At 42.7% G+C, this 13,780-nt stretch overlaps 1 protein-coding gene across 2 annotated transcripts in view; it reads right to left on the reverse strand.

Annotated features, from left to right (window-relative positions):
* LOC112254638 (sodium-coupled neutral amino acid transporter 3) overlaps positions 1 to 13,780 on the reverse strand; it is a 66,064-nt gene that overhangs the window by 14,757 nt on the left and 37,527 nt on the right. For both annotated transcript variants that reach the window (XM_024427363.2, XM_024427364.2), the window contains 5 exons: positions 12,290 to 12,363; positions 10,187 to 10,279; positions 9,222 to 9,303; positions 1,455 to 1,537; positions 270 to 328 (listed from right to left, as the gene is read on the reverse strand). In XM_024427363.2, the coding sequence (XP_024283131.1) occupies positions 270 to 328; positions 1,455 to 1,537; positions 9,222 to 9,303; positions 10,187 to 10,279; positions 12,290 to 12,363 (391 nt within the window). The remainder of the gene's footprint in view (positions 1 to 269; positions 329 to 1,454; positions 1,538 to 9,221; positions 9,304 to 10,186; positions 10,280 to 12,289; positions 12,364 to 13,780) is intronic.

Consider the following 13,780-nt stretch of genomic DNA (forward strand, 5'->3'; position numbering starts at 1 on the left):
GTATATTGCAATTCATGTGTTGTTTGGTGTTTTATTGTGTAGTGGCTTTGCTGGCATGCATCCCACATTCCCCCCTCGCCACTGGTTGACACACATGCATATTGAGATCCGTGCACGTAACTCGGGCTGGTGTGTAACTCATGCATTGATGTCACTGGGAGATTTGCATACAAATTATGTTACACACAGCGTTCCAGATAGGGTTGGGTCCATTACAAGAGCACTGCAACAGGTGGAGGTCTACAGCTGTATAATATGACAGTACATACCGAGATGAGGAAGAACACCATGCAGGTGAGAGAGAAGCCACTGGTGTAGCCCAGGTACCCTGAAACAACACAGTGACAACATCAGAACTACTCACATCAGACATCACCCTGCTATATCCTCTGAGAAAAGTGGTGTGGGAGGTTAGAAGGACTCTCAATATTTCCTCAATCCCAATGTTAATTATAGGGAATATATACAAACATTCCCAGTTTCATGACAATGTGTTTGGGTGTGAGATCATAAGCGTGTATGTTCTTAGAGGGCCCAGTGGACTAAACTAAACATGACTACATCTCATTACTTTTCCCTGGCAGCATGGACTCTCTACTCTCTGCTCTCTCTCTCTCTCTCTCGCTCTGTCTTCTCTATCTTTCTCTCCTCTCTCTCTCGGCTCAATTCTCTGAAGGAGAGAACCGCTTAACAAGAGGTCAGTACTTCTCTCCCAGCCTCCCACCCCTATCTCTGCATCTCTCACCTTTCTCTACTCTGTCTTCCTCTCCATCTCTCTCCGTCTCGCTCTTCTCTCTCTCTCTTGTGTAATTGTATAATGAGCCGTTTTTGCCACTGCTATCCCAGTGACATGGGCATACATAAACAGACAGAGCAACACGTATGGGAGAAAAACACAGAGACTCTTACTCTGTTACTTGATGAAAGCTTTGTAGACATTTCACTTTATTAAACGAGAGAGCTCATTAAATGGACATGAAGCCAGGGAATTCTGAGCTGGGTAGTTTTACATTTTCATAAGACTGCTGAGAGTAACATTATCTGAAATGACACAGTTTAGCACAGATATCTACTTTGAGTCCATCCTAAAACAGTGGGGGAGTGTTTGCCATGTAACACAAGAATAAAGAGAAAAATGAGAGGGGGCAAGAGAGGGGGATTGGGAAAGAGAAGGAGGAAGAGAAGGAGGGGGAGGAGAAATGAGACAGAAGAGAGGACGGTCACTGGTTTTAATCCTTTCTATCCCTGGAAGGGTTATGGGAATCACAACGAAGAAATTAAATGACTGTTCAAGATGAATTAAAAAAAATATATATATATATTTGAAAATATTGAGTCATTTTTCACATGTAAGCCGAAAAATTAATTTGGAGAACTTCATTTACAAAACATAACACACAATGTCACTTATGATTATAAAATTGTTAATTAAACAATGATTAAGGTTTTCTCACCTAGTTGCTTCATCAAAGCCAGAGGCAGGATGACACTGATGGACACCATGATGACCAGGTAGTTCCCATTCAAGTACCACTCACTGGAGGGAGAAATGGGGAAGAGAGAGAAAAAGAAAGGGGGAGGAGAGGGGGTGAAGAGAGAGAGAGAGAAAGAGAGACATGTTATATACATAACTCTGTTAAAATAATTTATTACATCTTTAGTCCTTATTTGTAAAGGAAATGTTCAATGTCTCTGCGATGTTAAATGAGAGGAAAACTCCTTGCCAGTTAAGCCATCAGGGATAAGGATAATATTCCCAATGGACTCACCCCCTGAGGAACTCACTAACTGTTCCCTCAATGCCACAGTTGGTAGAGCATGGTGCTTGAAACGCCAGGGTAGTGGGTTAAATGCCCACGACCACCCACATGTAAAATGTATGTACACATGACTGTAAGTCACTTTGGATAAACCATCTGCTAATTGGCATACTGTATATTATAGGGATGTGACAATTCACGATATGCACCGGACCCTGATTTAAATGTTTAAAATATGACAGCATTGGTCTGCTGACCCCGATCCAAATATAGCATCATGAAATTGATTCAAACGTTACGAATGGCTGATTCCATAACATTTTGTTTCTCATATTACTTTCTACTTTCTGAAAATACCTGATATTTTGTGACAACTGGTGCGGCCTCTCCAATAGTGTCGAACTAAAGGCATGTAACTGTTGACAGTCATTGATCTACAAGTAATTTTGCATTCCGTAATTTGCTTGGTTATTGTTATCAATACGCTGTTGAAAACGATGTTACATGACCTAGAGCATGGTTATATCCTTCCTGTTTGGCCCTGTCCGGGGGTGTCATCGGATGGGGACACAGTGTCTCCTGACCCCTCCTGTCTCAGCCTCCAGTATTTATGCTGCAGTAGTTTATGTGTCGGGGGGCTAGGGGCAGTCTGTTATATCTGGAGTATTTCTCCTGTCTTATCCGGTGTCCTGTCTGAATTTAAGAATGCTCTCTCTAATTCTCTCTTTCTCTCTTTCTTTCTCTCTCTCGGAGGACCTGAGCCCTAGGACCATGCCTCAGGACTAACGGGCATGATGACTCCTTGCTGTCCCCATTTATGAACATTTGAACATCTTGGCCATGTTCTGTTATAATCTCCACCCGGCACAGCCAGAAGAGGACTGGCCACCCCTCATAGCCTGGTTCCTCTCTAGGTTTCTTCCTAGGTTTTGGCCTTTCTAGGGAGATTTACCGAGCCACCATGCTTCTACACCTGCATTGCTTGCTGTTTGGGGTTTTAGGCTGGGTTTCTGTACAGCACTTTGAGATATCAGCTGATGTACGAAGGGCTATATAAATACATTTGATTTGATTTGGTCAAGCACGTTAATGTTTCGGACATTTTCGGACTGCTAAACAACTATTGATTTAGAACCACAGAGCATTACCACAAGTCGCAAAGAAAACAGGAGCTATCTCCACTATTCCAGCACCATTTCAACATCATCAAATCACCTCTGCTTAGTCTAATACATTGACAACTTAAAGATACCAAAAACAATTTAGTCCAATCAACGTAAGTTAAATACGATGTGGCTGTCCATGGTTCTGATTTCTGCGTGTGTGTGCGTTTGTGCTTGTAGAGTAAAGCCTATGCCATCCTCCTCTATTTCATGTTGACTGTCACACCCTGATCTGTTTCACTTATCTTGTGCTTGTCTCCACCCCCCTCCAGGAGTCGCCAATTTTCCCCATTATCCCCTGTGCATTTATACTCTGGACTCTGCCCTGGATTACCAACCTCTGCCTGCCCTTGACCTGACGTTTGCCTGCCCCCTGTTTTGTAAATAAACATTTGTTATTTCAAACTATCAGATCCCAGGATAAGACCCAGATGCAGACAGTTCAAAATAACAAATGTTTATTTACCAAACAGGGGGCAGGCAAACGACAGGTCAAGGGCAGGCAGAGGTTGGTAATCTAGAGCAGAGTCCGTAAGGTACAGAACGGCAGGCAGACTCAGGGTCAGGGCAGGCAGAACGGTCAAAAACCGTGAGAACTAGAAAACAGGAACTAACGAGAAACAGGATTACCGGAAAGAATGCTGGTAGGCATGACAAGACAAGACGAACTGGCAACAGACAAACAGAAAACACAGGAATAAATGCACAGGGGATAATGGGGGAAATGGGTGACTCCTGGAGGGGGGTGGAGACAAGCACAAGACATGTGAAACAGATCAGAGTGTGACATTGATGAAACAGTCTGTCATACAGTACACACGTTTTTTGTTGTCCTAGGCTACCTTGCTAAAATGCTTGCTCGCTAGCCTAACTTTAATTCATGGGCAATATTAGCTAGTTAACATTAGCCTTCTACGTACATCTAGCTACATATTGAACTTCCATCCTCTCAGCCCACAGGTACAACAATGTATGAATTAACAGTTGGATTGTAACCACAGAATTGTGGTTATAATCATTGGCCACTACAGAGTATTAACAACAAAAAACAAGTCCAAATCCCTATCTCTATCCATGGCTAATTTAGGAAAGGGCCAAGTTTAGTTAGCTGGCTAGCTAGCCACCGGAGAGGACAACAACACAACAAGATAAAACAACGTTTTTCTGTCAATTGAATATCTTGGGATTTGATAGGAGTGATGCCAAATCCATTACACTCTTTTTTGGTGCGCCTGGATCATTCACAGTTTAGCTCGCTCGGTTTAGCTCAACATTAATTGACACATTTTTTATACTTTTTTCCATGGAAGGCCAAATGTCCGCTGGCTTCACTTGCCTTTACTGCTATGGGCGGCAACAATGTCATACTCATTTGGACCAGACAACATCAGATAGATGGCCTACAGGCATAGAGACAGAGGGACACTGTTTCGCTCGCTCTGTTGCTTTCTCCTCTGAAATATATTCAGCCTCTTGTGAATTGAAGGAAAATGATGAAACAGAGAGATGAAATCTAAATTATCTAATGTTTATTTATTTTTTCTTGGTCAATTTTTTGAGGAAGCCTGGCTTCCCTTGGCATCCATGAATACATAACGAGAAATCTCTTTTGCGAGGCACACCTCATGACAAAAGCAGGAGGAGAAACACCTGGAAAAGAAAGTCATTACATTTGCAAACGGTCAAAACCATTACATTTCGAGATGGGGGTGAAATGGAAAGTTGTGCTATTCATTGGCTATGTCATAGCCAATAAATATTGATACACAAACATCCAGCTCAGAGAGGCCCAGCTCTTGAGCTCTATCAGCAGAAAAAAGCCTTTTTCCAACTGTGTTTCGTGGGTGTTTGTTTTCCGTGTCAGTGTTTGTCACCACACGGGACTGTTTCGTTTTGTTCACATCTTTTATTGTTTTGTTCCAGTGTTCAGTTGTTTTTGTTAATAAATCATTATGGACACTTACCACGCTGCGTTTTCCGATCCCTGCTACACCTCCTCAGACGAGGAAATCCGTTACAATTTAACCCAGGTGCGGCTGGTATCATGTTTTTTTAACATAAATTAATGATAATTACCCATTGATTCTTGAAGACTATAGCTTAGACTATAGCCTCATGATTAAGTGTGTGTGTACCCCATCAGAACCCAAAATATTAGCTTGTTTTATTCCAATGTTTAGAAACAAAGTAAATCTAAACAAACACGATATAACCTCAAAACATGGTTAAGAGTATAATTTTGATATCATGGATGGTCAGTCCTTGCATCCATAGCTCTGTCTCTGAATTAGAGATGAGTTACATTTCTCCAGCCACATCCTTCAGCTTTTTACTGAAAGAGGGGTAGGGATTACACGTTGTTATTGTTATAACTGCTGACTGCCGCTTTAAGCATGCCTGCTACTCCTCTTTCTAAACAAGACCCACAGCAAACTGAGCTATCCAATCAGTTTCAAAGCACCCAGACAGCACACTCATCAGAAGGCTCTGTCAAATCTGTCAGACTTACACATTATCATGCTCTACATAAATAAGAGAGCTTATGAGAGAGAGAGAGAGAGAGAGAGAGAGAGAGAGAGAGAGAGAGAGAGAGAGACAGAGAGAGAGAGAGAGAGAGAGAGAGAGAGAGAGAGAGAGACAGAGAGAGAGAGAGAGAGAGAGAGAGAGAGAGCACAGACTCAGTGAGCATAGCCTTGCTATTGAGAAAGGCCGCCGTAGGCAGACATGGCTCTCAAGAGAAGACAGGCTATGTGCTCACTGCCCACAAAATGAGGTGGAAACTGAGCTGCACTTCCTAACCTCCTGCCCAATGTATGACCATATTAGAGAGACATATTTCCCTCAGATTACACAGATCCACAAAGAATTTGAAAACAAATCCAATTTTGAAAAACTCCCATATCTACTGGGTGAAATTCCACAGTGTGCCATCACAGCAGCAAGATTTGTGACCTGTTGCCACGAGAAAAGGGCAACCAGTGAAGAACAAACACCATTGTAAATACAACCCATATTTATGCTTATTTATTTTATCCTGTGTCCTTTAGCCATTTGTACATTGTTAGAACACTGTATATATATATAATATGACATTTGTAATGTCTTTACTGTTTTGAAACTTCTGTATGTGTAATGTTTACTGTTAATTTTTGTTGTTTTTCACTTTATATATTCACTTTGTATGTTGTCTACCTCACTTGCTTTGGCAATGTTAACACATGTTTCCCATGCCAATAAAGCCCTTGAATTGAATTGAATTGAATTGAGTACTTGCGTGCATACATGAGTGTGTTTGAGACCAAGAAAGAGAGAGCATAATAAGAGAGCTTGGCCAAGTGAGCCACAGTGATATCCTTCCTCACCAGTCTCCCCCAGGCCTCTAGTGACCACTGACTGGACTGGAGGGTGAGAACGTGGGGTCTCTAGTGACCACTGACTGGACTGGAGGGTGAGAACGTGGGGTCTCTAGTGACCACTGACTGGACTGGAGGGTGAGAACATGGGGTCTCTAGTGACCACTGACTGGACTGGAGGGTGAGAACGTGGGGTCTCTAGTGACCACTGACTGGACTGGAGGGTGAGAACGTGGGGTCTCCAGTGACCACTGACTGGACTCTGGAGGGGGAGAACGTGGGGTCTCTAGTGACCACTGACTGGACTGGAGGGTGAGAACGTGGGGTCTCTAGTGACCACTGACTGGACTGGAGGGTGAGAACATGGGGTCTCTAGTGACCACTGACTGGACTGGAGGGTGAGAACGTGGGGTCTCTAGTGACCACTGACTGGACTGGAGGGTGAGAACGTGGGGTCTCCAGTGACCACTGACTGGACTGGAGGGTGAGAACGTGGGTAGCACAGCCCCGTCTGAGGCTGCAGGGTCTGGACTGGACAGTCACTGGGGTGGGGACACACCATGCCCTTAGCATACTGGTGTACTCCACCCAAGTGAAATAGGCCAATACATGACACTGTCATTACGTTGCCCTCTTTGGGTACAGCGAGCACCATCCCCCTCTCTCTCCTCCTACACTCAGGCTGCTGCGACCTCAGGTCGTAAATTCCTGGAGGAGATTATCTCCTCATGGCCACAGTATAGAGAGAGAGTGAGTTTTCATAGAGAGAACAACATTTCATAGAGTCTGAACAACATTTATGTTCTGGAGAAGGTATAAAAGATTGGTGAAGAATCCAGCTACGAACTGGTCTGTTTGGTACAATTTTGTGAAACTCATGGGAGACAATATGGCCACATTACCATAACGCTGTTTATACAGTAGCCTCAGATATGAGACTTATATCGAATTGTTGTATAAGATGAATGAGTGAGGATGATACTGTTTGTGAAATTGTGTAATGTGATTTTGGACTGTTTATTGAAGGAAACTCCAATTACCTTTGGAGTTTAACTAAATCAGAGGACCGCCCATGAGCACAGTTATGGTCTGGCGTCCTGGGACAGTCCTTTCTGCTCTTCCGAATAAAACCCCCACCTTGAGAATTTCTCAACAGACCATGTTTCTCTCAATTACGAGAGGACTAAGGTTGAGACCAGCTTACCTCGATAACGAGAGGGGCAAGGTTTGAGAGAAGACCATAAAACTAAGGTTTGAGTAGATGGCTGAATCGTTTAACCAAACCACATGGTTAAACTCTTAGATTATCAATACCGACAGAATAAGAACAAGTCTTTGATATTTATTACTAGTCTGCAGCTAGGAATTCGGTATCATTGAACGTGAAGACCGACAACCTCCAAAACATTATTATTTTTCAATGACGGCCTAGGAACAGTGGGTTAACTGCCTGTTCAGGGGTAGAATGACAGATTTGTACCTTGTCAGCTCAGGGGTTTGAACTTGCAACCTTCCGGTTACTAGTCCAACGCGCTAACCACTAGGCCACCCTGCCGCCCCAATGAGGAATGAGACAAATGAGGAAAATAATTCATTAATTCGAAGACTATGTGATCAGATATTCAAATATCTGAAAGTTATATTAGGAAAATTATAACTTTATAATCTGAATATTTTCCTTGGTGCCCCGACTTCCTAGTTAATTACAGTTACATGATTAATCAGTTTAATCGCGTAATAATAATTGCAGAGAGTTATTTGATAAATAGTCTTCCGTTTTAATGATGCCAAAGACACGACAACACATAGAATCCACTGGATTACTAATACTAACCAAATCCACCACATCTGAGACAGTGGAGGAGGTTCATCTCATATTTTCTCTATGACAGCATCTGTATTCTAGAGTTGTAACCTGTGAGAGTGGTCCATTTCTTGTGCTGTTAAGTGTCAAGCTGCCCCACCTACACCCCAGCCAACCATCTTGCCATGTGACACAGTCACACATCATCACAGAGACGGGCAGAGGGGACTGACCTTCTGAACCACACAGAACACACAAACACACACTCACGCATGCATACACACACCACAGCAATTCCAGACACAAACATCAACCACAAAATACTCACACAAACAAACTCTCAATCCACATACAGTATCAACACTCCAGGCAAAGAGCAGATATCTGACAGCCTGGTTGGTAAAACACACACACAGCCTTGGGCGCTGATTGATCTATGGCTCGTTCTGTGGAAAGCTCACACACACACAATGTCATTCAGACTGAGAATATGAGGCGTTCTGTGTAGCTGTAAAACACTTCCTGGACATCATTCAGTTCAGTCAGCATCATAAACACACTGACAGCTGGCCATAACACAAGCCAGGTAGGCACCATATACCAGAGTATAGACAGTGCATAGAGGCTGCTACAGTATACTCAGTCTGTTTCAGGGTAAAGGCCATTGTCTTTGTGCTATCAGGTAACCTGCTCTAGTCTACATAGTGTTATCCTCTAGTTTACGTTTCAGCCATGGAGCCTGGCTGTGTAATGATGTGTGTCTGTATCAGCGTGGCCAGGCTGCCCTCTTCTCCCTGGGTTGTTCTCACACACAGCTGTTCTCAGGCCAGCTGCTTGGCATGGGGCATGGTGACAAAAAGGGCTGCAGACCTGTCAGTGCCAGTAACACCTTAAAATTAGATTGGCTCAACCTGAGAGGAGGTTTCCCCTGTGGTGGTTTAACACTGGCTCAGGATCACTGGAGGAATTCACATGCCGTTGGATCATATCTCCTTCTGCTGAACTTTAATGCCCATCCATCCAACTGGATGAAAACACAGGCAGCCACCTTCCCCTCCCTGCCTGATACATTAAGAACTGTTTCAGAACAGTGGCCCTCTATGTTACTGTTGTAATATGTAAAGAATAATATGTTACTCACCCTGATGGCTTGTCGACCCCCAGGAAGGCCTGGATGACCAGAGGGAACTCATACTTCACGATGTACAGGTAACTGGACATGGCTGTAGGAGGGACACACAGAGAGACACAGCTATTAGTAATAGTATCACACACATGTATACTGTATACAGACATACACACACATGCACACACTCACACGTATACACATGCAGTATACACACGCAGTACACACACACACACAGTATATACACACACACACTTAATCCTTGTGCAGGCTGTGCATATTATCCTGGACAACAAATATTACAAAATACAAGGGAGACAATCATATTCCAGCAAATCTAAATATATCTTAAAACACATACTGACACACACGCTAATCCCTTTTATCCCTTTCGTATTGAATACTTTGATGTTGTGCTGATATATCCCCTTGAGAAAACAATAGATAACATAACTAAAACAGTGAATTCAGTATCTCTGGTAATCTCTGTGTAGCACAGGTTAACATGGTGACAAGAATGCAAAATGAAGTTCTTGCTATGAGATATCACAGGCATAGAAAGTAGATTTTTCCTCAATGAAGTAGAGAGAGCTAGAAAGTTGAGTATCTGCCAGGCATGCAGAGATACGTGTCACCACCTGGGTGTCAGAAGGGAGGGAAGGAGAAAAGTAGTTGACTGTCATCCGCATAGCAATGATGGAAGAGACCATGTGAGGATATGACGGAGCCGAGTGACTTGGTGTATAAGAGGAGAGGGCCTAGATTACTGCCCGGTCTTTCCTCCATCCCCTCACACAGACTCAGAATCTCCTCACCTTCCCTATACACACATCAGGGAGAGAGAACAGAAGAACAGCAGGAATGGAGAGATGCAGTGTGTGTGTGTGTGTGTGTGTGTGTGTGTGTGTGTGTGTGTGTGTGTGTGTGTGTGTGTGTGTGTGTGTGTGTGTGTATGTGTGTGTGTGTGACAGAGCTGTCACCTCCGATGTTCTGCAGTGTGATGGCGATGCCGGCAGCCATCTTGCCTGGTGTTCCAAATGCCCTTTGGCCCAGCTGCTCATAAGCCCGGATACCTGAGGCACAGTCATAAAACACATTCACATACAGAACTGTACTGTGGCGTAGAGCATGTTGGGCACTGGGGAGGGGGATGTGAATTCCTAGTGATCAGTCTAACTAAGCATATGTTACATTTTTTGCAGAAATGCCTTCTTGAACATGTACACTTTCACATGTATTAGTAACAAACTTGTATGTCATCTGTAAATGCAAATACAATTGTTAAATTACGAGCCTAGTTGGTTTAACCATGGAAAAAAACAGGAACCTTCCTGATAGCCATGATTGGCTGAGATAATGGATGGGCTGGACTTTCTGAGCGATGAGTTCTGATTGGTCTGCCATGTCGCAGGCTGCTCAGTATGTGTAGATAATCGTTGCTACCGTTTTTATTATTTTATTATTATAGCCATAGAGAATTGCAAAAGTATTGCTCTCAACAACATTTCCGCCCTGAATTTAGCAGGTGCAAGATATGTGGGGAAAAGTTGTAATGGATTACATTCTGGAGGACGATTTTGCCATGCTGACCCTCTCTGACCCTGAAACTGATTCCGACGCTGAGGAAATCCTTGACTTAGGTAAAAACATTTTCATTGAACCAGACATTGTAGAGTCTTCTGATGACAATGATTGGGAAGAAACTGAGATCAACAGTGTTGTTGTCATGGAAGAAGTTGACTGAGTTTGGAAATCAGTGGAATGCCTGGTGGAAGCAGAGCATGAGAACAAGGTGAAGAAAACTCTGACGTTTGATTACGGAGGGAATTGAAAAGAGAACACAGAAGGCTGTTGTATAAAACACCTGTCTTCCAGATTACATCTTTAAACTAAGGGCAACCATGGCATCCATGACAGAGAGAGATCTAAAGATCTGATGATTCTTATGGCATTGCACACAGTCGGTGTGAACTGGAGTGACTTGACTCAATGGCCCAAGCAAGCTGTACAAACAAAACGTAAATGACAGAGAACTTCTTACTTAGTGAAAGGGGTTCCAGTCTACCATGAAGCATTCCATGTATATTGGTAAGAGTCTAGCTACATTTTCACATATGATACATTTCAAATGTTGTCAAAGTTGTTTTCATTGCAAGCTTTTGCTACCTGCAGATTCATACTACATCCTTTCATGCATGGTAGCTAGCTATGACAATCTATTTGTATTGTTATACTGTATGGGTTGGGATTATGGTTCATTGTTTAGCTAGCTTGCTAGCTACATGTCTAAACAAAAGACTCCACTTCGCCGAATGATTACATGACCCATCAATGTAGCCAGATGTGTCTCGGGATGATATGGCCTATTGTATTTCTTGAACATGTGAACAGGTCTAGCAATAGAGACCCATCGACTTAGCTACAGTAGATGTGGCTGGGGGTGGTTATAGCCTCTCGTTTACCATAAACAGTAATGTGAAGAGCAATATCACCTACACCAAAGTCAGATTAGAATATAGGCCAAGGACTAGATAAAGTATATTTCTACCTGGCGTTGTTCCTAATTGTGGACTACTACTTTCACCACTTTTAGTCTTGAAATCTTTGGTTGTTAACTACATTACCTTACTCACTCTGTTTAGCACATGGCCTCACATGTGAATCCTTAAAAAGATGGGTGGGCCTAAGGCTTAAGAGGGTGTGAACAATGCTAAATGGGTGTAAACAAAGAAGAGCTCTCTAGTAGGTGTACCAAAACATTTAAAGACCATTTTCTCAAAAGTGGGGTTACAGGTTTATCAACTTTCAAATCAGCATTACTTTCCCATTCTACCTTAACTACAATGTATGATATAACATTTTGAAGCTCTGAGTCTGTACTTTTATCCAATGTAAAAACCACAATTTAAAACTTGGGAAATAAGACCAAAAAGAGATGGTGGGTCACATATGCTAAAGAGAAGAGGCAGGCTGTGAGGCTATGGGATGTTAACATGACATTAGTCTTCCTGACAGGGGCTGTAGGGCTTGACTGGTGTATGGTCCCCAACAAAAGTCCTGCTCATGGTCTGAAGACTACATACCCACAATGCCAGATGACTTGAGTAGCAAGTGGATGGAGTAAGATGAGAGGACAGCCACTACTGTCAGGAGCACCCTGCAGAGTAGAGAGGAGAGAGCTTCATCATCATCCTCCTCATCATCATCAACACCATCATTGTCATAATCACAGGGACTTTTCCGTCATTGAAATCTTTGGGCCGCCTAAGCAACTTTTCAGGTCGCCTAAATACATTTTCGGGATGGAAAAACACTTTTAGTGTTAACTTAAATGACTAAAACAAGATATAAAATATGTAGAAAAGATAATGGACCTATTTCTTTTTTTAAATAATATAATCTTTGAGAACTAACAATCTGCAAAATGAAAGCTAGACAGTCAGGGAGAATTTGAAATTCCAAAAACAATTAATTTAGCAGTATATATTTAATACAGTATTAGCCATGGCAAAATGCATAGAATTGCAGGAAATTTGCTTTAAAACTGCAAAATGTTCTCTTACTGTGGCAGAATATGTAAAATTGCATGAAAATTAAAACTGCAACAACAAAAAATCAGCTGCATAGCAAAATGTGTTGAATTGCAGGAAATTCGCTATAAACTTCACTAATTTCTCACAGCTCCATGGAGAACATTTTCTCTAAAAATCAGCTACGCTGATTATTATCATCATCATCATCAACCTCATCCTCAACACCATCATTGTCATAATGATCATTATCACCATCTTCCTCATCCTTATTGAACTTGATATCCCAGCACATTCTGGTGCAGTATGACTGTAACAGCTGTCCTAATCCATGGCTCTCAGATAACATTCATCCATGTAAACCATTGATTCAGCTGGGTGTTCAGCTGGGTGTTGGGTTATAGGGTCTTGAGTCTTGGGTTATGGGGTGCATTCATAAACAGCAACCCACTGACTCAGGTTCACCCAGGGTTAGCCTCATACAGAGCCTCAGCCTTACAGAGCATCAGTCTCACTGGATGCATTAACTACAAATATCTCCACCATTCCCCCACCACGAGAATCAACCACAAGGACATTAGGGGCGTTATTTAGAGGGGGAAATATTTACAAAGCAAAGCTGACATTGACATTAAGCTGAGGAAAAACCTCAGAGTTAACGAAGAGGAAAAGTAAAACACTCTCTGGTCCAAGATCTCCCAAAATACTGCTGCATGCCCCAGCGGCCAACATCTGGCCGAACAGACCAATCTGATCTCCTACTCCTCCTCTCTCCAACTTTAACTTTTTTTTCTTTCACATTTCTTTCAAATTGTTACTCTTGGCAACTGGAACTGGGCTTGTGTCGGAGAGGCAAAGCACGTCTTTCACCTCAAATTCAACTATGTTCCGTTTCACATTGTTCTGTGTCTCGGGCAGCGTAGTGGAAGAATGCTGCAGGGCTGATTTGTGGTGGAGGAGAAGTTATCCGGGAACAGTGTGGGAGAACTGTGGGACAGTTAGACAGACTGGCAAACGGAGACAGACAGACAGACAAACTGCATT

Source organism: Oncorhynchus tshawytscha, linkage group LG07 (genome assembly GCF_018296145.1).
Source record: "Oncorhynchus tshawytscha isolate Ot180627B linkage group LG07, Otsh_v2.0, whole genome shotgun sequence".
NCBI lineage: Eukaryota > Metazoa > Chordata > Actinopteri > Salmoniformes > Salmonidae > Oncorhynchus > Oncorhynchus tshawytscha.